A 27,886-nucleotide genomic window follows, 5' to 3' on the forward strand; every position below is an offset into this window, starting at 1 on the left:
TAGCCCTGATCCACACTGAGTATTCAAATCATGGTGGATGGAAGTTTCAATTGAGTTAGAAGACGATCAGGCTAAGAACCATGAAATGTATTCAATATACGTTCACACTATTGTCACTTGATGCTGCCCCCCTCCCTTCCCAAAAAAGAAAAACCACACAAACACACCAAAAAAAAAAAAAAAGTTCTATAATGTTCTTTACGAATGATGAGTCTGCTATTTGGTGATTTTAAGAATGTGACTATATATTGGATAAAATGTTATTTGATTTGTGACTATTTATATTGTACGGATGAGTTTTTGTTGCTAGGCTAGAGCATTTTCTATATTTATGGTATGATAGTATACATGGATGCAAGAGCATTATTTATATATATTACTCAACAATCACAAGCTTTAATCCCACTAGGTGGAAAATTTTTGTTTGGTTATAGATATTATAATAAAGTTGAATCATGGAGAAATACCTTAAAATCCAAAAATTTTAAATTAAGTAGGTTGAAAATTAAGTATGTGGAATGGGTGAGTTCAAGAGAAGTAGGAGGGTTGATGTTATTGTGAAGCTTGAAGATCAATTTATTTAAAAAAAATCAATTTTTGTCTTTGATCAATTGCCCAAAAAGAAAGGAGCATGATGGAGGATGTTACTTATAAAATCAAGGTGGGATTTGAAGAGGAGAAGTGTCTAATATTTTATGCAATTGTAAAATTCTTTTAAGGCTAAAAGGAAAGTTTTATCGAATAACTATAAGACCATATTTGTTTTATGGCTTAGAATGTTGTATTGTAAAACACCAATTTGTGCAAAATATGGGTATAGTTGAAATGAGAATATTTCGATTAATGTGTGATCATACAAGAAAAAGACAACAAGAGATGATATCATATGTAATAAGGTTGTAGTGGCGCCTATTGAAGAGAAGATGCAAACGTCACAATTCAGGTGGTTTAAAAATTTGAGAATAAGACTAATAGAAGCACCATGAGGCAGTGTTCTAAAAATCGGCCTAGGCGTTGGGAGGCCCCTGATTGCTGCGATTTTGGTCTAATCGGCCCCCTTAGGCGTCGGCCCGGGTAATTGGTGCTGAGCGGCGCCTAATTGGCCACAGCGACCGCCTAGTCGCATGAGCCGCCTAGCCCCATGAATCGCCTCGACCGCACATTAAGTTTAGTATAAGTTGATTTAGGGTTTTTTCCCCCTTACCCATTCTCTCTCTCGTCTTGCCATCGTCGTCAACCGTCTCTCGTCACTTTCTCTTTCTGTCTTAGCCTCTCTCGTCGCATGCCGCCGCCGCCTCTTGTGGATAGTGAACTCGCCACCGTCGCCATCGCTGTTTGTAGGAAGATTGTCTCTCTTTGGTTGCTCTCTCTCTCTGAGTCTCAACCTTAGCTCTCTCTCACCCCTTTGGTTTATATATGCACAATATTGTATATATAATATAATAATTCTATTAATATATAGGTATATCATATATCATATATATGATGTGTTTATAACTTTATATTTATATATATAAATGGAGATAGATTTATATATATAACCTCTATATATGTGATTTGTTTATATATATATGAATATATATGTATATATGTGTATTTAGGATAATATAAATTTTATTTAAATAATTTTTTTATGCACCGCCTAGACGCTAGGCCCTAGGTTGGCTCCCGACTAGCGCCTAGCGCGTTTTAGAACACACTGTCATGAGGTGAGTAGATGAAATGGAGGAAATTATAAACGAGGAAAAGGAAGATCAAAGAAAACTTGATGGAAACCCTTAGACATGACAAAGAATATAATGGCCTTGTAGAAGATATGACAATGGATAGATGCATGGGGGTCTAGAATTCATTTGGTAGACCCCACCTAATAGAATTGAGGCTTGTGATTTTTGTTATTGTTTGTAGCTATTATATTTACTAGTAGAATTAAGGCTTTGGGTATTGTTATTTATTTTATATATTATATTTGTTTGTAATAAAGATATTTGAGTTAAGTTTAGGATTCTACTCGTTCTTATTAAATAATTGGAAATGCTCATTTTTTTTTTACATGAGTTAGAGTTGATGTGGAGGTTCTCTAGTGTTTTCATAAGGGGGGCGCCAAAAGTGCTAGTTGTTTACGATGAATATTTAGTGTCAGCGAGAGGTAGACAATTGTAGAGGTTTGTGTCCCTTTTCATTTATGAATTATATTGTGTTTGTATATTGTCAGTATAGATCTTTGCGCGTTGTTGGAAGCTAGGGTCCTTGTAATGTGCTAAGTAGAAGCTCTAGGAAGGAGGAGGTAAGTTGTTAGGCTAATAGGGGTTGAGGAGGTTTTTGGGCCATAGTTTATGAAAGATCACCCAAGAGGGGGGGGGGGGGGTGAATTGGGTGTTTTTCTACTTTTAAAAATAATTTAAAAATATGATGCAGTAAAGTTATTTGATAAAAACATTTTTCTTAATTTGAAAACAGATGCAACAACAAATAATATATACAAGTATATATGCACCATAATAGGTTTTTCGTAAGGATCATTTTTGAGAAACTTTTAAACAATTGATATCTATGAAAATAGTAATATGAGGATATATGCATTTATGAAAGAAATCCAAGAAACTTATTGCATCAAGAAGAAACACTTTGAAATACATGAAGCTAACTTGTGCATTTGAGAAATAAGAGTATATAAATAGATTTAGAAAACTTTGTATATGCAATGAAAACTAATACTCGAAAAGATTTTTTATGCATGCCATGAAAGCTAAAACAGAAATGTAAGTTCATGGTGTAGGATAAGAGAGTATGAAAACTGAATGAGAGATATATTTGGTCATATAATTTTTATGTAATAGCAAGAGGCAGTAGCTACAACAATGAATTAGCAAAACAGTTTTAAAGATGCAAAATGGTATAATTTTTAAAATGATTCCAACCAGGAAAAACAATTTAATGACAGTTCAAAAGGAATGCTATGCATGAAAAAACAATTTTATAGCAGATAAGAGAAATGTAGTTAAAATAGAAATATAAAAGATAAGCCACATAGACATAACAATTTTAGAGTGGTTCGGTCAACTGTCTAGTCCACTACCTTAACTCTTCACTAAGGATTTGAAAACATTTACTAAGGATATTAGTTTTCTCAGGTTCAACTATAACCTTCATTTTTATGGGCTAGGTAGGAACTCTAGATTTTACAGGTTAATCAGTAACCTCCACTTTTACGGGCTAAGTAGGAACTCCAGATTTTACAGGTTAATCAGTAACTTCCATTTTTAACGGTGTAAGTAAGAACCCCATCTTTTATAGGAGCAACTATAACCTTTACATGAGGCTTTTTCACACTTGACTCAGTCACAACCAAGATACTACCTTTCAAGGCACAAGCATAATCTTTTACAAGTTTCACAAAACATGTAAAAGGATTTCTTAAGAGAACAATATAGATAATACAATGATATCAAGTATTCTCTTGATCAAAAGAGAGTTACAATAATGAATGAATGAAGCACTCAACTCTCTTATCTAAATTATAGTTTAAAAAGATTTACAATAAACCTTACCAGATAATTTGCTTGAAGTGAATAAAGGATAGGTATGAGGAGCCATCACTCAAGCATTTTGAAATTGGCCTAACAAAAATATGGCTTGCTGTGCTTACGAAAAGATCGAACAACAGCAGCTTTGATTGCTCACTTGACCAATTGGTTATTAGCTTTTTTCTTGTTGAAGCTCTTGGCCTTTTATAGAAGTTTGAGACTTGAGTTTTGACATTGAAACCTGCACATACTCACAACTTCTTTGATTTGACCAATAATGTTCAAATTTGTTAGAAACCACTGCATAATATAAAGATAAGCATTTAGCAGCTTGTGCTTAACAATATTCATCAAGAGAACATAGTTAGACCTCATAGAATAAGGGAATAAAGCTCTAATGGTCAAAACTATTATCTTTTTGCTTTTTGAGTAACGACTATAAAATTCAAATTCAGATGCTAGTTACTCAACTAATTCCTAGAGATACTCGACTAATATAGAGCATACTCGATTGGATATCTCAAGTAATCGATTATATATAAGCCTCACTCGAGTATGACTAAGTCATTACTCGACTGACGCAGAAGTCATAGAGACTTTGCATTAAGCACTCGACTACAAGGCTAAGCTTACTTGACTAGCACAAGCATATACTCGAGTACTGATAACTGATGCTCGACTAACCTTAGGCATAGAGACTTAGCCAGATCCAATCCAAACTTTACTCGACTAAAATATATAGATACTCGATTAATAAAAATATATTAGTCGATTGAGAGAAAAATATACTCAACTAAGGAGATGCTTGGAATTTTTGATACCAAAAAAGATACTCGATTAAAAATAGTTACTTACTCGATTGATTTTAGAAATACAGAGAGTTTATATAATATACTCGAGTAGAAAACCTTAATAGTCAATTAAAAAGGGTTTTGCTAAGACACATAATCGACTAGTTTTGAAGAAGGCACAAGATATTACTCTATTGAAAATATGCTTAGATTTCATGGTTATAAAGATACTCGATTTTATCAAATGCATTCTTGAGTGTGAAAGATCCATACTCAAGGTTGTTAAAATCGGGATTTTAAGTGGGATCGACAAAGGGTCTATAAAATCGGATCGTAAAATCGAATCGTAAAATCGTAAGATTTTAGAGATAATTAAAAATACCCTTAAATTTTTGTAAATATATGTTTATAATAATATAATTTTGTAGAAAATGAATTTATATTATTTAATAACTTGATTATTCCTTATTATAATTCAAAAAATGATACTTCCCAAATATAGCTCAAAAATTAGCAGGTTGGTATAGGCAATTTAGAGGCAAAATATAGGTAATTTAGAGGTAAAATATAGCTTAAAATTCTTTAGAGGATGTTTCCAATGTCTTCCATTAGATTTAGATTGCAATTTTTTCTTGATTTAACATTGATTAAATCAAGTAATATCCCAATTTGGGGTTGGGTGGTCCATTAATTAATTACTTGTTTGTCTTGATTTACTTGTGCAATCAATGTTAAATCAAGTAAAAATTATAATTTAAATCAAGTAAATTGAAACTTATGCAATTAATGTTAGATGTTATGTGACATTAGAATTTATGTAATCAATGTTAAATCAAGTTCCAATTTAGAGGCAAAATATAACAATTCATTGCATAAGTTCCAATGTCAGATGCTATGTGACATTGAGACGTTGGAAGCATCCTCTAAATTACAATTTAAATCAATAGAGGTTTTTGAATCGTAAAATCGTTTGGGGATCTCTGAAGCGTAAAATCGTAAAATCGTATATGTAAAATCGAGATTTTATAGGATTTTATCCCAAATTGGATTTTACATGGGATTTGAATCGTTTGGGGGTCTTCGAATCGTAAAATCGTACGCGTAAAATCGGGATTTTAACAACAATGTCCATACTTGATTATAGCTTTAAAAGTTATAGTTTTTGTACAACACGTACTTGAGTAGGTTTTTATGATACTCGATTGAAATATACCAATATTCGATTAATATGAAAAATAAACTGAGCAATACTCGATTGACTCAAAAATCATTTTAAGATTGAAAATCATGTTTAGAAGCTTTAAAAGAATAATTGAATACTTTGCCTTCAAAACCTCCAAAAATACATATACTTAGTTGAATAAAGGGTTTTTATACTTAGCTAATTTTCAAAAACGTTTTCTCGAGAGCTTTTCATCATGCTCGATTGACACAAACCATATTTTTGCTATTTTGGAGGATATAAAAATATATAAGTCTGAAGTTCTCCAATTTAAGAAAATATTTTCTTAAGTTTCAAAACACCTTGATTAATCATATTCAACTTATACAAAATACATTTTGGCTATTTTAGAAAGACATACAAGTATATAAGCATGAAGTTCTCTAATTTAAAAAGATTTATAAAATGTTTTGGAAATCATCAATAAACCAAATTTATTGAAAATATATTTTTTCAGATTATTTTATTCATAAATCAAAATACAAATTTCTCAACAAAATACAAATTTCTCAACAGTTTCCATTATTGGTTTATGGTGGGGCTAGTTTACTTAGAGAAACTATTTGGAGGAGGGTGGTGGACAGAAGTGGTTTGGCCTGCTGGGTTGTCTATTAGTTTGCCATACCTTATTATAAGATGGCAATAGTGGTGAAAGGCAAATCTTTCTTTGAAATTGTGAATGCCTCTTCTTGGTTGTACCTAATTATTGAGGCAGTCTATTCTTTGTCTTTACCAATTTTTGAGGTCTTTCCATCTTCTAGGAATGCCTATTTCGATCTTAATGTTGAGTTTGACTCTTTTCGAAGCTAGTAGGCTTCCTAAGTAGTGTTTGATTAGGATGTTGGCAATTAAATTGAGGCTTTTTGGATGCAATGAAGGTGAAACCTTACCAATTTCAGGTGGTTAACTATTTTTATTGTTGACGTGGAGAAGGTGCCTGGATTCATTTGTTTGTTTCTCTTTCCATCCATGTATATGGCTAATTGGGAGATGAGTGGCCTTGTGTAAGAACTAGGTTACCTCTAGGGGTGTTCAAATTTTGGTTTAGACTGGAAGACTAGATCGAAAAACTTGGTCTGGTCATGGACCGGACATGTTTGGTCTGGTCTTTGGTCCATGCCTTTGGAAAAAATTAGTCTTGGTCCAGTCCTGGTTTTGAATTGAAGATCGAATTAGTTAAAATTCTAATTTCTAAGCCCAATTCCAATTATCCAATTGATCGAATGAACCCAAACCAATACCCAATGCCAAATTAATGAGAAGCAGAGACTTTAAATTGTAGCCTATATCTTTTCAAATGGAGGATTCTTCAACAGTTCCATGGATTAGTTTTGACTTGGATTTGTGGAGGGAATTGAAAAAAGAGGAATGGAAAATGATAGAGACTGAAAAAGAAGGGAGTGGAGATGTTTTACCTATTTATTTATTTATTTATTATTTTGTTTAGAAAAATGAAAAAAACAATTAGTTTAGATATGTACGAAAGAAAGGTGGGACCAAATTGAACCAAACTGGATTAGACTAGTTCGATCTAGACCGAATGAACGCCCCTAGTTGCCTTGTGATCTGTTGGACATGCACAATGAGGCAAATGTGAAGAGAGGGATGACTCAAACGCAACTAGACTTGAAGGCAAGGGTTGCCAGAGTTGGAAGGGGGCATGACCATAAGGAGAGGCATGGCTAGTGACTGATGGAGGCAGCTATGTGGAGTTAGAGTTCGGTTTCTATTTCGGGAATTAGGGTTTCTGTTTAAAACTAGGGTCAGGCTTTGATACCATGTAGGAGGTAGAGAACATTGTGGAAATATAGAATGTATGTGTATTTCATATCTCTTGAATGAGATGTACAAGTATTATGTACTTTTATCCTACTCTAATGATAGGAAAGAATTTACAGGAAAAAAATGATAGGATCATAGGAAAGAATATTTTCTAAAGATATACAGAACATCTAAGAATATATACAAGATACATAGTTGCTTAATCTAAATATCATAATTCTCTTAACAACATGCTACTCGTTTGCCACATCATCCAAATTGATGATATGGCAGCTATTAAAATCTAAAAAAATATTTGACAAAGCAAATTTTTGTCCAAAAGTATTTATACGTACAAAAGATTTATATTAAAGAATTTTGTATAAAAAAATTATATAACAATTTAAAAAAAATCAAATTTTATACAACTAAATTTGTTACTATAGCTTTGTATAAGTCTTTATTTAAAATTTATACAAGCAAAACTTTGTCAAAATAAATTTTGTACTAGTAAATTTCTAGTACAAGAAAAATTTTATACAAATAAATTTTTCTTTTATGTTTTTGTATAAATTTTTGTATGTGGAACTATAGTAAAAGTTTGTTTGTTTAAAACCTTACTATATGACATTCACTTGTACAAAACTTTGCTTTGATAAAGTTTTGCTTGTATAAAATTTTTTAGAAAAGGCCTTTATACAAAGTTATAATAAAAAATTTGCTTGTATAAAATTTTTTGTATAGAAATTTTTGTATAAAGCTGTATTTAACAATTTTTTTGTATAAAAGTTGTTTTCTCAAATATAAAATCTTTTATATAAATTTATGGGCCAGAAAATAAAAAATATTTTTCTTAGATTTGAATATTTGTTGCAACATCCAAATGGATATCGTGTGGCAAATAATTTGCTGATGTGGGTTCCATTTCTTTTGCTAATGGTTGACTTGGATGGAGGGTGACGATATTCCATAATTGATACAAGTAATATATTTGAATCAACTATTGAAAAAATTAAATACATGTGCTAGATTTAAAAAAAAGAAAAGAAAATTCAGGTTCTCTCTCATAGTTTACCATATTTTGTGGAATTGTTAGTTAAGAAGAATGCCACAAAGTATATTATGCAACCATGTAAGCTGATTGGTCAGGAACAATTGATATTTGGCAACAATCTGATAAAGTTAACTAAAAACAATGCACAAGAATATAGTACTAATTCTATTGTTGAAATATCATGCCCAAGACAATCTTTTGATGATTATGATTGTTTAGTATTTTTGTGATAATTTGGTGGTGTTTTAACTTTTTTAATTTTAATTTTGGCAAGTGGGAAATGTGCTCTGTTTGACAGGGGATTTGTACACATTATTTGAGCAGGTCATTTATTGAAAGCTCTCAAGCTGGAATTAAGATATCCCCTCAAGATGGTAATTACCTTGGGTTGAGTGATAGGCTTGTAACACTGACAGGTACTCTGGAGGAACAGATGCATGCTATTGACTTGATTTTGTCAAAGTTAGCTGAGGATCCTCATTATTCACAGTCTTCGAGTGTCCCATTTCCTTATGCAGGTATGGTTACCTTTAAATAATTCCATCTAGCATTGTAGTAGTTTGTAAAGCCCTGTTGGTTGTGAGACCTCTCATTTACTTCAGCCATCATTTGAATTCTTTATTAAAGCGGCTTCAAATTCCCATTGAAGCAATGGACTTACCATGGGATAGTGATTTCTTTTGGTCTTGCTTTTCACTTTGAGATGTGCAGTGACCTCTTGTTTTTGTATTTCCACATTGTAATTTTATGCTTCTATACTGTTGCATAAACAAGGAGACCTATATACTTGGTGCCATCTGAACCTCCACTTTAACAAGGAACATTGACTGATTTACAGAATCTCACTAATATTGCTTGTAATATGTATCCTAGTATTTGGGATAATTTCTGGAAATTGTTCTTGGATAGGATAAGGTGCATGAAATTTCAAGTATCATAGTTTGTTAGTGTAAATTATTTAATTAAAAATATGTCGTCAATACAAGAGTCCTATGTCCATTTTAAGAAGGAATAAGAATTGCTTACATTGCCTTTCTGGTATCAACTCTAGAATACTCCTCCTAGTACTTAATGTTGTCTGTATAAGCATTCTATTGGTAAGAGAAATTAGAGAGCAAAAAAATTATGTTTCCCCATGTAAACACCATCAGAAACTCATGTAGCATCATTGGAAGGCAATTATTTCTTGGTGAGTGGTGTCATATTTAGTATTGTGATGAAGTGTAGTAGTTTTTTAGCCACTAGAGGTATCTTAATAATTTAACATAATATACCCATCCCCTTTGTTGAGTTGCTGCTAGGACAACTGATTCGATGCAAAGAATTTGGTGTGGTTGGAAGAGACACTTTCAAGAATACAATTGAAACAAACCAAATGTAAAGAGTACTGAGGCAACCAATTGGCATCTTCTCATGTTTGTCTGTAATTCTCCGCAGTGCTTGATGTTTCATGATAATAAATTGATGTAAGCACTAATAGTGCTAGAAAATCATAAAATTGGATTAGGAAGCAAGAAGAACTTCATGATGAATGTGTTGAAACAGAGAAAGTATTGCGCTTGGCCTTTTTGGAGCTTTTAGAGGCAATATGTGTTCTTATTTTGCTAGTTTGTTCTTCTTTTCTGATCTATCCATGCTGATGCCTGATGTAATGAGGTGAGGGGCAACCATCAAATTTTTTTACTATATCCTATATAATCCGTTAGAAAACTAGAACTGCTGTTGTTAGAAAATCAGCACGGTAACTAGTGTTAGATAAAACCAAAATTGAATCTAGTGTCAAATCTTTTGCTAAGAGTTGTGATGACGCTTCTTGAAGATAATTAGTCTCCCACTGTGCAAGGGATCCAACAGCTCAGATTCAACTTCTATCAAATTCGATTCTGTCCCCCCATGGTTTTGCACTAACTGATGGGAACCAAGTATGTTATAACTAGAATTACAGTGGAATAGAATCTTGGAAGAGATTTGCCTCTCACACACACACAACTCTCTCGGTTTGGACACAAACACCACACCCGAAGAGAATCAACAAAAAATATATAATTAACAGAAACAGTAAATCAAATCACAGAATCAAGAAATGCAAACCAATAAACCAAATGAACACAATGTTTATCCTGGTTCGGTTCCCTTTGAGGAAACCTACATCCAGTCTTCAAGAGCCACCAAGAACAGTCTTTATTGACAGAAACTTGATCAGTACAATAGTATCCCTTTTCTCTCTTTTATCCCGAGTACATCCCAATTGTTTTCCCAAGATTACAAAGCTCTAGCCTTTCTCTCATAAACAAAGAGCACTCGCATACTTAGAATGAGAATTGAGAAGTCTACTCTGCGGGCTACCCCCTAGCCCTCTATTTATAACAGCGGAAGGATATCCCAATGAAGACTATTGAATATTTACAGTTTAATCCCCCAACTATCACTAATTACAACATGGGATATAAACTTCTATTTAATGCTTCATTGGCCCTCAAAATATATTGCTTACACTGATCTTATTATCCTATACTCTAGACAACTTTTAACAATTATCCACCATTGTCTTGAGTATACTTCAACCTTCATCCATTCAAGCCTTGGCCTTCCAATAGATAAATTTGACCTGCTCTCATAGGTTCTTCCTGCTGCACCTGATCACTTAAACACAAAACAAACATTAAGAATATCAAATCAATACTATAGATTTCAACAATGGACACCTTGGATCATATTTCCAGCTGCATAACCTATACGTGCTACTTTAATTAGGATTGGTTCCTCCTTCTCAAGGATTTCCCTAATGAATAAATTCCTAACATCAATATGATTGGTCCTTTCTATGGTGGGACTGAATCTAAGCCAAGTGGACTGCCCTTTGGCTATTTCAACTCCTCCTACCTAGACTTTTCTTTAGGGTTCCTGCTGCATACAAAATGCAATATATATACCCTAAATTTATAACTATTCATCTAGGCACACTCCACCATAAAGCAAAATCCATACATGATATTATTCCTTAATCCCAAAGGTTCCATCCTTTTACACAACATCACAACAACAGTGCAACTTACCCGGATTGGTCTTAACACTGCTAGACTTACTCCTAGCTCCCAAAATCAGCCTTTAGGCTTTACCACTGTCTTCCCTTCTTATGTTTGCTTCAAACTCAAAAGACTGCTCATTTCTCTTGTGCCTCTTCTATCTACCAACCTATGAAGATATGCTTAGGTTTGGATAACCTAGGCTATCATAAGCTGTCAATTTCTATTCCATCCTCTATGCCTTAGAATTTCCAGCTTCTCCTTTATCTTACACTCTCAAACATTGACCTAAGTTCTCAGCTACACCTTGAGAGTCTTTCATGGACAATTTCCGGTGAAGATGCCTTACATTTCACTAGGCATACCATGGAAATACTCACAGTTTCCTTATGCACATCATTTTAATCCTTGGACTTATCCTAGAAGGATCAAATTTCTTGTACCTTCACCTTGGGAATTACTATCATTCATAGAGAGACCTTCTAAGCAATCAACCTTGCTCATCTTTCCCTCTAGCCTCTAATCCCTTGGGCTACTCTACAAGATCAATTTTCCCTTAATTTTCACATGGATCATGTTTGTTAGAGATACCTATTCGACCCAAATTAAGCCTTCATGTGTTGCTTTAACCAATGGCCATTTGTCTGGCCTTTTTCCTAGACTTTTCCCCATTTCCAGCACCTTCCTTAATTCTCAAATAGATACTTCACATCACTCCACCCCTTTAACCTAAGGGATCTTCCATTTAAGTCCAAGTTTCATTTCTCCCAAATTTACATGGCTCCATGCTATTCATTTGGACAAGAGTGCATCTCCTCTTCTTATACAAGAGGTTTCTATTTTCCAGCCTATTCCTTAGCACTCAAACCAGTGCATAATAAGTATTCTTAAAACCAAACTTTTCCATGCCTTACTGGTACCTAGCTGCAACACTTAGGTAGGTAAGTTATCAAGATCCTATCACACTCCGACGCAACTGGTTTATAGCCTTGTTAAGATAATAATCTCACCCTCAAAACAATATGACTCATCTGCATCTATTGCAAGATAACACAAAATTCTTGTGGGATACTTACTCATTCTTTGTTTCAAATATGTTAGTTGTGTAGTTGTTACTTAGCTTGTTCCCTGTTCAACCTGTTGAACAGGTTGGGTTTCTAGTAAGTACAACATGTGGCACATAATTTAAGTCCCATCTCCTTTGTTGTCAATGAGATCAAATTTCATCCAAGGCTTTTTAGATTAAGAAATCCATTAGAAATCCATGCTGAATTGATCTGGACTAGAAATCTATCTCACATATAAATGAATAGAAATCCATTACAAATTAGCTACTTGAAATAAGCATTTCTCAGTCAATTTGGACTATCCAATGTAGATCTCATTCTAAGCCTTCAATATTTTTGTAATAGTAAGCAGTAGGCACTGGTTTATTCCATATTGGAACATCTAGCAATGTATGCCAAATGATTCCACTTCCTCTCTAGCCAAGGATAGAGCTGAAAATTGATTTCTTAGAGGAATATGCAATGCAAGTCTGCTGTTTAGACTTTCAGTAAATAAATTCTGTTTAGCTTCATTGTACCCTTCCACTACAGTAGAAAACATTTCATGGTGCATCCCATAGTTCAAAGAACCTTCAAGATACCTGAGAACTCTAGTAAGTGCAGTCCAATGTGAATTTCCAGGATTACCAGTGTAGTTGAAATCGCTGTCTACATGGGCTATGTCAGGCCTAGTGCAGTACATCAAATATACAAGGCTGCTAATAGTTTGACAGACTATTTGAGCTGGGAAATAGATTCTCCTTTGTGCTTTAGCCTTTTTTCTCTTCCACCCCTACTATTCAGTTCTTAAGATAGATCAAAGTAGCATGAGTAAGACAACCCATACATAATAAATCAAAGTGATGGTTATCTTTCTTTGAGGTGCACAATTTAGAATATAACATGTTGCTGATAAGACTTCAACTTACAACTCTGAAGGAGCATCAGAATTGCTACTGAAGTTTCATTTTAAATACCATTCTCCTTGAAACAATCAACTACTTCTTTGGTTTGAATTGTTAAACAAACTCACGTCACACACTCACACTCAACCCTCAAGAAAGACACCGAACACTTCACGGTTAAGACAGAACAAGACTAAGAACAGAAAACAACAACCCACACAAGGGACACCGGATTTATCGTGGTTCGGATCACCTTAGAACTGGTAAATCCTACGTCTAGACTGACTAGAGGACTTATGGCTTTCATTATCTTGAAACAATAGGAATGATACTGATGGAATTCTTTGTTGTAAAGTTTGTTGGATAATCAATCCCACAATCTATGAGATTGATTATAATCAATCTTATCCTACAATCTATGGGATAGACTATAATCAATCTTAATTGTTGGAATTGATTGATTAATATAAATTAGTAATTGATGTAATTAAGATTCCTTCTTTTTTCCTTAGTTATATAGATTTGATTGATTTCTTTCTTCTATATATATTGTAATCAAGTGGAAGAGAAGAAATACCAAGTTTTCTCACAATTGTTCATGGTATCATAGCAACCCTAGACGCCTCCTGTTCTTCTCACAGCCATCCTAGGTCAGTTTTTTATCTACTGTTTTTTCCTGCAGTATTCATTAGGTGTCCTAGCCTTTATTTCATTCTTGGCAGCAACATCAGATTGCAAACATGTCAAACACCAACAAATCCTCAATTCAAACTCCAAAATCCTCCTCCTCAAATGTCGAAATTATTATGTACAACAACAATGGGGGCAACTTGTCAAACTACTCATTCGCACCCATCACCATTTACAAATTGAATAGGCGAAACTACATCCAATGGTCTTAATCCTTCATGTTTCACGTTCATAGCAAAGAGAAAGAAGATTATCTCATCGGAAATATTATTAAACTAGATGAAAATGGTGTTGATTATCGGATTTGGAAGAGAGATAATAGCCAGGTTATGTCTTGGCTAGTAAATTCCATGGAGCCACACATTAGAAAATTTTCTCCTATATGAAATTGCTACAGAGGTCTGGGAGGTTGCAAAAGACACTTATTCACACAAAGATAACACCCCCGAACTGGTGACAATTGAGGGCGTGTTGCACGATCTCCGACAAGGTGATTTATTTGTGACCGACTGTTACAACAAACTCCTTCAAAATTAGTAGCAACTGGATGCTTTTGAAAAATATTCCTCAGAAACCACCACTAATCTCAAACTCTACAAAACTCTACAAGAAGATTAGAGCGAATAAGAGAGTCTACAAATTTTGCTTGGGCTTGAATTCAAGTCTTGATGTGGTAAGGGGAAGGATATTTAGCAAAAAACCACTGCCAAGCTTACGAGAAGCTTTCTTTGAGGTTCGAAGGGAAGAGAGTAGACGCTAATTGATACTGGGGACAAAAAAATTAACTATTGGTGGTGAATTATCAGCCTTGGTTGTCGAAAACCAACAACATCCATGAAAAGGGGGAAGGCCATGGTGTGAACATCGCTGCCGCCTTGGTCATACAAAAGAAATCTGCTGGCAACTCCATGGAAAACCTGCTGATTGGAAGCCAAAGATAGCAGCACAAATGGAAAGTTGAGGCAACATGGCTGGCAGTTCAGAACAACTTGCAAACTTTAGCAAAGAGTAACTTGATGGATTGAGAAGGCTGCTACAAGCACAACAAAACCTACCAGTTGTTGGATCAAGTTCCATAGCTCAAAAAGGTAATTTTCTTAAGGCTTTAATTGTGAAACAACAGCACTATAAGCCCCGGGTTGTCGATTTTGGTGCTTCTGATCACATGACAGGAGATAGGCGAGTTTTCAACACATATTCTCCTTGTAATGAAGCTCTCATAGTTAGAATTGCAGATGGTTCTTTTGCAAAAGTTGAAGGGACTGGTTCGGTTGTGGTATCCAGTAACATAACACTCAAATTTGTATTATATGTTCCTAATCTAGATTGCAAACCTACTTTCCATAAATAAAATCACCCAAGAACTTAACTGTATAGCTAATTTTTCTCCTCATGTATGTGAATTTCAGGATTTGACTTCGGATAGGATGATTAGCAGTGCTAGGAGTCATGCTGGGCTCTATCATCTTAAGGTTCAACCAAATTTTGTGAGGCAATCTCATCTAGGAGTGAGTGAACTTATTTCTTGTCAAACTAATTCTTGTGTATCTGTTAGTGAGTTGAAAAATGAGAGCGAGAGGTTGGTCATGATGTGGCATTACAGGTTAGGCCACCTAAGTTTTCTGTACTTATCCAAACTTTTCCCAAGTTTATTCAAAAATAAAAGTGCTATTTCTTTTCAATATGAAATTTGTCCATTTGCAAAACACTCTCGCAGTTCATACCCAATTTAGCCATATAAATCATCAAAACCTTTTTCTATGATCCACAGTGATGTTTGGGGCCCATCTCAAGTTCCAAATATCACAGGAGCTCGGTGATTCATCTCTTTCATAGATGATCACACATGACTCACATGGATTTTTCTCATGAAAAATAAATTAGAAGTTCCTCAAATATTTAGGAATTTCAAAACAATGATAAAAAATTGTTGAGAATCCCACATTGCCTCCACAAGGGAGACCTGAGCTATATATAAGAAGGAGGATCCCTCCACCTGTTAAGCTAGCTTTTCAAGTTGGAGTTCCACCTCTAACTTCTCACATGGTATCAGAGCTAACCCTTGACTGTCGTGGTCATTGACCAATACTCTGCCCGATCACCTGGGCATGTATCAGTTACTGGAGAAGTTTCGGCGTGGGGGGGAGTGTTGAGAATCCCACATCGCCTCCACAAGGGAGACTTGCGCTATATATAAGGAGGAGAATCCCTCCACCTGTTAAGTTAGCTTTTCAGGTTGGAGTTCTACCTCTAACTTCTCACAAAAATCAATTTCAAACTTCCATTCAAATACTTAGAACTAACAATGGAAGAGAGTTCTTTAATTCTAGTCTTGACTCATACCTATCAACTGAGGGAATCATACACCAAAGTTCTTGTGTAGATACCCTTCAACAAAATGGGATAGCTGAGTGAGAATAGACATCTTCTGGACATTGTCGGGTCTCTGTTGTTGTTCCAAAACATTTTTGGGGTGAGGTTGTTCTTACAGCTGCATACCTAATCAATCGGCTTCCATCCAAAGTTTTAGATTTCTCCACTCCACATCAAGTATTCTTACAAAACTTCCCTCAAAGTCGACTGATTTCCTCTCTTCCTCCAAAGATATTTGGGTGTATTGTATTTGTTCATATCCATTAACAACATCAAACCAAACTTGACTCTCGATCCTCCAAATGTATCTTTGTAAGGTACTCTCCCAACCAAAAGGGTTACAAATGCTTTTTTCCTGACAATCAAAGGTTTTATCACACCATGGATGTCACATTTTTTGAAACAAAACCCTATTATCCCAAAACTAATATTTAGGGGGAGAGTTCTAGTCAGAGTCAACAAAGTATAAGTTTTTCTTGGATAGCATAGATTGCACACCACCTAAAATTGCACCTTCTCCAAGTGTCCAAATTGAACCTGAACCAAAACCAATTGATTCTTTCAGTCTTGAGTTAAGTGTCTATCACAGAAAAAAGGGAAAATCGAAGGAATTAGAGACTCTAGCAGATTCACCATTACTATCAGCATTTGCACCTGAGGTAAAATCCCCTACGTCTAACTTACATACTGTGGAGGAAAATTCTGCAGGTACTAGTTTAAGTGATCATGATAATTCGATGAGAACCTACCCATTGCACTCAGGAAAGGGGTGAGAGAATGCAAAGTAAGCCATTGTACCCTATTGGCAACACGTGAGTTATGAGGGTCTATCTTCATCTTACCAAGCATTCACTAGCAAAATCAATTCTATCTCCATTCCTAATTCAATCCAAGACGCCATGGCTATCCCAGAATGGAAGGCGACAGTTAATGAGGAAGTTAATGCTCTAGTGAAGAATGGTACTTGGGAAATTACTAAATTGCCTCATGGAAAGAACTTGATTGGGTACAAGTGGATCTTCACAGTAAAAACAAAGGCAGATGGTAGTATTGAGAGATACAAGGCTCGGTTGGTAGCTAAGGGGTTTACTCAAACCTATGGCATAGATTATGGAAAGACCTTTGCTTCAGTTGAAAAACTCAACACTATTCGGATACTCCTTTCTCTTGTAGAAAATTTGGATTGGCCCCTCCATCAACTAGATGTCAAGAATGCATTCTTGAACGGGAATCTAGAAGAGGAGGTCTATATGGACATTCCCCAAGGACTACAAAACTCATCAAATATCAACAAAGTGTGTCGACTAAAGAAGTCACTCTATGGTCTAAAACAATCACTTACCAATGTTATGAAGAGTAATGGGTATATACAGGGACAATCTGTTTACACAATGTTTGTAAAACATTCTTCAGATGGATTGATTTCTGTGTTTTAGATGGATTGATTTCTATGTTGATTGTCTATGTTGATGATATAGTTCTAACCGGGGATTATGCTGAGGAGTCTCCAAGAGTCAAAAGAATTTCTAGCTAGAGAGTTTGAGATCAAGGATCTAGGGAGACTCACATACTTCTTGGGAATGGAAGTGGTTAGGTCTAAGCAGGGTATTATAGTTTCTCAAAGAAAGTATGTACTGTATCTTCTAAAAGAAACATGTATGCTTGGGTGTAAACTTGTACAACTACCTATAGACTACACTACCAAACTTGGTTCAAATAAAGACAATGCTCCTGTAGAGAAAGGAAGATATCAAAGACTTGTAGGGAAATTGATCTATTTCTCACATACTAGGCCTGATATAACATTCTCGGCAAGTGTTGTTAGCCAGTTCATGAACAATCCTACTGAAGAACACAATAGCTGTGTACAAAATCTTGAGATACTTGAAAATGACTCCAGAAAAGGGACTGTTACTCAAAAAGAACTCAAGTAGGAAAGTGGAATTGTATTTTGATGTAGATTGGGCAGGCTCAATCTTAGATAAATGATCTACTTCTGGATATTGTACCTATGTTTGGGGAAATCTGACAACATGGAAAAGTAAAAAGCAAGCTATTGTAGCTAGGAGTAGTGCAGAAGCGAAATTCCGAGCTATGGTTCACGGTATTTGCGAAGGAATTTGGGTGAAGAGTATTAGTCGAGTTGAAGGTACCTTCTGAGGGATCAATCTAGCTACTGTGTGATAGTTAATTTGCCAATAGTATTGCCAAAAATCTAGTTCATCACGATCAGACAAAGCATGTGGAAATAAATCGGCATTTCATAAGAGAAAAAATAGAAGGGCATGTAATCAAGCCTGTTTACATTCCTTCTAATTTATAGGCTACCGATATCCTAACTAAAGTACTTCCAAGGGGCACATTTTGAAGATCTAAGTTGCAAGCTGTGAATGATAAATATTTACAACTTAGCTTGAGGGGGGAGTGTTGGAATTGTTTATTGTAAAGTTTGTTGGATAATCAATCCCACAATCTATGGGATTGATTATCAATTATCCCACAATCTATGGGATTGATTATAATCAATCTTAATTGTTGGGATTGATTGATTGATGTAAATTAGTAATTGATGTAAATTAGTAATTGATGTAATTAGGATTCCTTCTTTTTTTCTTAGGTATGGGGATTTGATTGATTTCTTTCTTCTATATATATTGTAATGAAGTGGAAAAGAAGAAATACCAAGTTTTCTCACAATTATTCAGATACAATGCACTGCACTCAGCTCTATGATTGAGCTATCCTTACCGAGATTACAAAGACTAAGGCTTTTCTCTCTAGCAGTACACAATCACAAAATATAATGAAAAAAAAAAAAAAAAAACTAGAGAGATAAAAGACTCACTCTGACCCTCTATTTAGACATCATAGAGGTGGGAGTTACAAAGAAAAAATACCTAACTAATTGGTAGTTACCTTATTTGGTAGTTACCGTTACAAATGCCTAACTACTCCTAGAAATTGGTCTTCAGCAGCTTATTCTCTTATGTCCTTTATATTCTTCCGAGCCATAAGACTAATCTTAGGAAAACTCTTAACAAATTCTCCACCATTTGCATAACATTAGTCTTCATCAAAATAGATACTTGCCCTCTTCAACACTTGTCTTGATCTTCTGTTCAAGTATCCTGGACTATTTGAAGTAGCTCCAAACAGTGCTTCAGCTTTGCCATAGGGACTGCTTTTGTGAACATATCTGCAACATTCTCATCACCTGGAACTTTGATCAGTTTTACCTCTTTTTTATCTAATATTTCCCTGATAAAATGGTGACGAACATCAATTTGCTTAGTCCTTTCATGGTGTGCTTGGTTCTTGGACAAATGTATGACACTTTGACTATCACACATCAAAGTGGCATCCACTAGTGTCCCAAGGAGTCACTAGCCAATCCTTTTAGCCATATAGCTTTCTTAATAGTCTCTGAAACTGCTATGTATTTTGCCTTAGTTGTTGATAAAGCCACCACATGTTGGAGGCTTGCTTTCCAATTGACTGTGGAAACATAATCAGTTGCATAATCAACATTTGAATACTCTATAATACTTGTTGTTTCTCCTATTTTAGCTCCACCATAAGATAAAACCATGCCACTAGATCCCTTTAGATACCTAAATACCCATTTAACAACATTCTAGTGTGCCTTACTTGGATTTGCCATAAATCTACTCACAACACTCATTACATGGGCCAAATCAGGTCTTGTGCACACCATACTGTATATTAGGCTGCCCACAACACTAGAGAAGGGTATGAGACTCATCTCCTTTGAACTTTCCTCATCCTTAGGTGATTTGATCTGAGGATAACTTTAAGTGTTGGGCAATGGCAGACTTACAACCTTTGCATCTACCATACCGAACTTCCTAATCAATTTCTCTAGGTAGGATTTCTGAGATAGGTACAACTTCCTTTATTGTTTATTTCTAGTGATTTCAATCTCTAGTATTTTCCTAGCTTCCCTTATCTCCATTCCAAACTCTAATTTTAATTTTAGCTTTAATTGCTGAATTTCCTTATCAGATTGACTTGCTATTAGTATGTCATCCACATAGAGGAGTAGATAAACCAAAATACTAGGTGAAACATGTTTGAAATATACATAACAATCATATGAACTTCTAGCATATCCTTGTTTTAGCATAACTGTATCAAACTTCCTATACAATTGTCTTGGGGATTGTTTAAGTCAGTAAAGAGATTTCCTAAGTAAACATACATGCTTCACCTTTCCTCTAGATTCAAAACCTTTAGGTTGTTCCATTAAGATCCTTTCTTCTAAGTCACCATGAAGAAATGCTATGGTTACATCCATTTGGTCCAAATTTAGGTTTAGGTGTGCTATCATGGCAAGCTGCACTTGGATGGAGGTATGTCTCACAACCGGTGAGAATACCTCGTTGAAATCTATACCCGGGACTTGAGTGAACCCTTTAGCTACCAACCTAGCCTAATACTGACGTTTGGGATTACTTCCATCCCCCTTTTTTTAATCTTATATAGCCGTTTACAGCCAACAATTTGCTGCCCTTGAGCCTATCAATCATCACCCAAGTCTAATTCTTTCTCGAGGACTCAATTTTGGACTTCATGGCATCTATCCACTTTTGGGATTCTTTTGATTTCACTGCTTCTTCGAATGACACTGGTTCTTCCCCTATAACCTCTAATGCACTTGTTAGTACATAAGAAACAAGGTTTGAAAATCCATATCTAAGTGGTGGTCTACAACTCCTTCTTTGCCTATCCCCAGCCACATTATACCTTTGGGTATCTGGCTAGTCACCTGCATTGGAGTCACCATCACTCTCCTCTTAACGAGCAGAATCCTATTCATGAGGAGTTTCTAAGTCATTTTCAGGAATTATACCTTGAACCTCAACATCTATTGACTTAGGTTCTAAGTCTGGATTTTCATCTGCATTCCCCTTCATTGTAGACCCTTCATCAAATGTCACATCCCTAGTAATGATAGTTCTTGGCCCTTCAGTCTCTAGGTTCCATAGTTTGTAACCTTTTACACTGGTGGGAGAACCTATAAATAGACACTTCTTTGCCCTAGGTTCCAGCTTGCCTTGCTTCACATGAGCATAGGCTAAGCAACCAAATACTTTAAGGTAATATGGGTTTGGTTTGTGACTTGTCCATTTTTCATAGGGTGTTTTAACTCTATAGTAGCATATGGGGATCTATTGATCACATGTATTGCAGTTGACACTGCTTCCCCCAAAAATGACTTGGGTAAATTTGCAGGGAATAGCATGCATCTCACTCACTCTTTCTAATAGAGTCCTATTCATCCTCTTAGCTATACCATTTTGTTTTGGATTTCTAGGGGTAGTTAAATGTCTCAATCTCACTATCCCACTCTTATTACACATTTGAGCAAATTCCTTATTGCAGAATTCTAAGCCATTATCGGTCCTAATGGTTTTAATGGTTCTCCCCTTTTGGTTTTCTATCATAATCTTCCATGTCTTGAAGGCCTCAAATGTATGATCATTTGACTTTAAGACATATACCCATACCATTCTTGAATAATCATCAATGATAAAAAGGAAATATCTAGAGCCTCCAATCCATGAGTTAGGGTTTGAGATGGTCCCTAAAGATCTGAGTGTATGTAATCTAATGGTGCCTTGGAGGAGTGAGTGAATAGCCTTTCTATTAAATTTGACTTTGGTAGCTTTGCCATAAATGCAGGACTCACATTTATCGAGTCCTATGGCCTGACCTTGACCTAAGATGCCTTGATTTGCTAGCTCTTTTAGCCCTTGTTCACTAATGTGACATCCTTAGATGCCACAATCTAGCCTGCAAGTGAGTTTTGTTTCCTGCCACTATAACTTCCCCAGTTAAAATGGTGGCTTGCAGAATGTATATACCATTATGAAGCATGGCTCTCATGCATATCAGGGACCCTCTAGAAACTCTAAGACTTCATTATCACCCTTAAAGTTATATCCATTCCTATCCAGTTCACTAAGAGAAATTAAATTTCTCTTTGATTTTGGAACATGCTTAATTGCTGATAATGTTCTACATTAGCCGTCATGCATCTTAAGTCTTATATCACCTATCCCTAGCACCCTACATTCATGGTCATTTCCTAGCAGGACTTTTTCTCCATTGATTTCTTGATAGTTCAGGAACCAATGCCTCTTTGGTGTCATGTGGTATGAACAACCAGAATCCATTATCCATACCTCATTTTTAGCCTTTTCTGAAACAGTAAGAGCATCAACACTATCATATCCGAACTCACATATACTAACTCCACCATAAGAATTACACCTATCTTGAAAATCCTTTTTCTTCTTGGGACAATTTTTCTTAATGTTACCCTTCTCATGACAATAATAGCATTTAATTGGTTTCTATCCAGATCTAGACCTAGATCTTGATCTAACCCTTCCCTTAGGGTCTCTTCTATCATTTCTGAATTTTACAATAAGGGCATCTCCTGGAGAGCTTTTCCCTTCTACCTTGTTCTGTAATTCTTTAGAATTAAGGGTCCCTATTACATCATCTAATTATAGGGTGTCTCTACCATGTTTTAGGATGTCTACGAAGGTCTCATATGATCTAGGTAAGGAATGAAGCAAGACTAGTGCCTTGTCTTCATCTTCATATTTTACCTCTATGTTTTCAAGATCTAGGCATAGTGTGTTAAACTCATCTATATGATCTTGAAGCTTTTGACCATCATTCATTTTGAAAGTGAAAATTCTTGCCTTTTAAGTATAAGCGGTTGGACATAGACTTTGTCATGTACATGCTCTCCAACTTGAGCCAAATCTCCGCAACCATCTTCATTTTGGAAACCGCCCTCAATACCTTGTCGCCAATACTGAGGATCAACGCGTTGTAGGCCTTCTTTAGGATCTCATTCTTCTGTTCTTCCATATACGTCTTAGGCATCTTGGCTTCTCCCTCAAGTGCTTCCTCAAGGCCAAGATTGCCAGGGAAGGCACGCATCTTCATCTTCCAGAGGGGCAAAGTCATTTTTCCCATCAAACTTCTCAATGTTGTGTCTTGAGATGGATGAAGATGAAGCCATAGTTCTAAGCTGAGTGGGGTCTCTTTACCTTTAGTAAATTCTTGACGTACTTGAATGTGGAGAACAAGGCTATGATACCAGATTGTTAAACAAACTCACGTCACACACTCAGTGCCGGTCCTCAAGTTTTTAGGGCTCGGGGTAAAAGTAAAATTTAGGCCCTCATATATATATATATATTTAAATTTAGTGATGAATTCACTCTTTTTTTTTAATCAAGACCTAATATGTTCAAATTAACTAAAATTTTAACATTCAAGTAGAGTTGACAATTTTGAACACGACACGGAGTTAAGCGGGTTAGGGTTGGGGTTAATCGGGTTCGGGTTAAAAGCGGGTCAACCCATTTATGACACGATTATTTTCGTGTCTTAGGTAGGTCAACCCGTTTAACCCCTTTATACATGTAATGACCCGTTTAATTAAACGTGTTAACGGGTTGACTTGAACATGTTAACACGATTATATACGAAATAACACGTTTAATTAAAAAGGTTAGTGGGTTGATCTGAACACGTTAACACGATTATACACCAAATAATACGTTTAAAATTAAATAACACGTTTAACAGGTGACACAACACGACCCATTTAAATTAAACGGGTTAAACAGGTTAACATGTGACACGACACGACACGACACGTTTAATTAAACATGTTAAACAGGTCGTGTCGTGTTACACGTTTAATAAACGTGTCGTGTTCGGTTTTAAGGAATTTGACACGATTATTAAACGAGTTGTGTTTGGGTTAGCCTGATACATGTTATACGTGTGTCTCAACACGACACGATTATGACCCGCCAACCCGTATTGCCACCCTTACATTCAAGTCAAATAAATTGTATCGATTTAAATTTTAATATATTAAAATTTAGAATAAAATGCTACTATATATAAACAAGATGAATACTTATAACAATTCAATACGTTCTTTTTCATGAAACAAAATAAATTCTTTTTCATCCAATCAAATTTTTTTTTTCTCTATAAATTGAATATCTAAAGTAAAAATAAATTCTTTTATAATATAAAAATAAATTTTTAGTCTAAGTAGGCTTAAAGTCTGCCCAGCATTGCTGGGCGTTGAGGATTTTTTTTTTAAATATTAAATTAATTAATAATTATAATAATATAATATTTATTAAAAACAATTTGGGCCCCCTGAATAATGGGCCCAGGGTCGGGCCTGCACACACTTGCACTCAACTCTCAAGAAAGACATTGAACACTTCACGGTAAAGACATAACAAAACTAAGAACAAAAAATAACACCACACACAAGGGACACTGGATTTATCCTGGTTTGTATCACCTTAGAACCAGTGAATCCTACGTCTAGACTGATTAGAGGGCTTATGGCTTTCACTATCTTGAAACAATAGGAACGATACAATGCATTGCACTCACAACTGTATGACCGAGTTATCCTCACCGAGATTACAAAGACTAAGGCTTTTCTCTCTAGTAGTACACAATCACAAGATACAATGAAAAAAAAATAAAATCGGAGAGATAAAAAACTCACCTTAACCCTCTAATTATAGATCAGATCATAGAGGTGGAAGTTACAAGGAGAAAATACCTAACTAACCGGTAGTTACCTTATTTGGTAATTACCATTACAAACACGTAACTACTCCTAGAAACCGGTCTTCAACAACTTATTCTCTTATGTCCTTTATATTCTTTCGAGCCATAAGACTAATCTTAGGCAAACTCTAACATGAATAAGAGATACAGAAGCATACTATAGAGATGCATCATCAATGAAGGTAATAAAGCTTTCCACCTCTTGCAAGAAGACCAATCATTTCACAAAGAATGTTATGAATCCAATCAAGTTTGCTAGAATATCTAGAAACAACTTTTGAATGTAGTTTTGGTTAGTGAGTATATTTACTACATGCAAGGCGTTTGACGTGGAACATCATACAAGTGACTATTTGGACCAAATAGACAAGAAGAGGCCCAAACGATCGGCTCGTTGAGCCATTTTATGGTGGAGCTTCACAAGGGCTCGTTTCGGCCTATTTTGGGGCCCTTAAAGTCTTATGGTTTTCTATTTTAATTTGGATCGACTTTCTTTTGATTTCCTTTTCCTGATTTAATTAGGATTTCCTTTTTCCTGATTTAATTAGGGTTTAGGGTTTAGCCTATAAAGATTCTTATTTTGAGTTTATTGAGTAACTTGAATAATATCAAATTTTTTCTCCCAAATTGGTTTGTTCTTAGTTTCAACGAGAAACTAGTTGTTACGTTTCCATGCTACGTCAATTGGTATCAGAGCAGGCCAACTCGCCCAATCTGATGGTAGGTGGCAACAACATTGGCGGTGATCATGAAATTGAGGCCTCAAATCATGTGGATGCATTGAGGACCATGGAGAATAGGATGGATCTTTGATTCCAACGTCTAGAGTGGCGTTTCAAAGAGATGGCATATCGCCTAGATGCCTTGGGGTTTGGTGCCAACAGATATCAGGATAAGGAGGCGCTACCTGCAAGAGATGATGTTGCTCGTTCACGCGGTGGTTGTTTCAGCGGACTTGGTCCTGCAAATCATCATAGGCAACCTATCTATGATGATGATACAGAAGAGGAATTGTTGGAGGAGCCTGTGAGGGATTATCATCGGAATGATCAATACAATAGAGGTTACTGTAGAAATGTTTATGGTGATAGAAACGAGCTCAAATTAAAGGTAGGTATTCGTATTTTAGTTGTAACCTAAATATCGAAGAATTCCCAGATTGGATTGCAGAGATTGATAGGTTCTTCAAATATATGGAAATACTTGAAGATAGGAGGGTGAAATTTGTGGCGTGTTGATTAAAAGGGGGAGCTTTTGCCTGGTGGAAGAGAGAGTAGAATAGAAGGGAAAGAGATGGGAAACCTCCAATTAGATCCTGGCCTCGAATGAAGCAACTGTTAGAGAGATTTTCTTCTTCTTGATTATGATCCGCTTTTGTCCCAACAGTACCAAAGGTGCCAACAGGGTTAGCAAACTGTTCATGAATATACCGCTGAATTTATGAGGCTGTCAGAGTGGAATGATTTAAGAGAGTGAGGGACAAGTGGCTAGGTATGTGGAAGGTTTGAAAGCAGCCATCAAAGATCGTATAGGGGTACAAGTACAACAAACTCTAGCAGAGGCCAAGAATATGGCGTTGAAGGCAGAGTTGATGTTACAGGAAAAAGGGTGGACTGATTATTCACGTAAGTTGTCTGCTGATCAGCATAAAGCACTAGCAGGTAAAGGCAGTGCAACACAGTCCCAAGGGAACCAAGCTCATGTTGATTGATATGGGGAGGATAAGGTTACAAGTAGGCAGAAGGTCATAGAAGTGAAGGAGACACAAAAAGGGTTTAACCCCTATACCAGACCTACATCAGGGAAATGTTTTAGGTGTAATCAACCAGGACATCATTAAAATGAGTGTCCTCAAAGGGAGGCAGTCCACATGGTTGAGCATGGTGAAAATGACATTGATGCAGAGATATGCAATCCTGATGGAGAGGATATTAAATATGGAGATGAAAATGATGATATTGCTTTGAGCTATGTTGTCCAACGAACAATGCTAGCACCTAAGAGTCTAAGACAGAAGATCCTAGCCAGCATCATCAATCGTTTCGAACAAGGTATATCATAAAGGATCGGGTGTTTGATGTTATCATTGATAGTGGCAACGAGGAGAACATTATAGGGAGATGACTGTGGAGGGCTTTCGGCTACTGGTTAGAAGCATCCCACTTCTTATACTATTGAGTGGATTAAAGCAGCTGAGAAGGTCCACATGATAGAATGTTGTAAGGTGCCCTTTTCCATAGTCAAATATTGTGATATTGTGGATATGGATGCTTGTCATATGCTGTTGGATAGACCTTGGCAGTATAATGTGGATGCTCAGCATTCTGGGAGGAATAATGTGTATAGGCTTGAGAAGGAAAGAGTAAAATACACATTGCTATCACTTCATTCTAAAACTTCTAAAGTGGAGGGGCGAACCTTCCATACTATTGCCCATTTCGAGCAGGAGATGGAGGATGCAATCAGGCAATCCAAGGTGGTGCATGTAGCAATTGTGAAACAAGTTTTGTTGCATGGAACAGAGCAGGGAATAGTCGAGTATTCAGAACCAATTAAAGCATGGTTGGAAGAGTTTAGAGAAGTGATACCAGATGACCTACCAGATGGGATACCACCGATGCAAGATATTCAACATCACATTGATCTGATTCCTAGTGCTAGTTTGCGAAACCTGCCCCACTACCGAATGAGTTCAAAAGAGAGTGAGATTTTGAAGGAGAAGGTGGAAGAGATGTTGAGAAAGGGCCAGATTCAAGAGACCATGAGTCCTTGTGCAGTTCCAGCCTTGTTGACTCCGAAGAAAGATGGTAGTTAGTGATTAACAAGATAACAGTCGGGT

General features: G+C 35.8%; 1 protein-coding gene across 1 annotated transcript in view; it reads left to right on the plus strand.

Annotated features, from left to right (window-relative positions):
• The window catches only part of LOC127806400 (protein BTR1), a 51,314-nt gene that overhangs the window by 14,312 nt on the left and 9,116 nt on the right, over positions 1–27,886 (plus strand). The window contains exon 4 of the mRNA XM_052343661.1: positions 8,680–8,873. Within this exon, the coding sequence (XP_052199621.1) occupies positions 8,680–8,873 (194 nt within the window). The remainder of the gene's footprint in view (positions 1–8,679; positions 8,874–27,886) is intronic.

Source organism: Diospyros lotus, chromosome 7, assembly GCF_014633365.1.
Source record: "Diospyros lotus cultivar Yz01 chromosome 7, ASM1463336v1, whole genome shotgun sequence".
In the NCBI taxonomy this organism is placed as follows: domain Eukaryota; kingdom Viridiplantae; phylum Streptophyta; class Magnoliopsida; order Ericales; family Ebenaceae; genus Diospyros; species Diospyros lotus.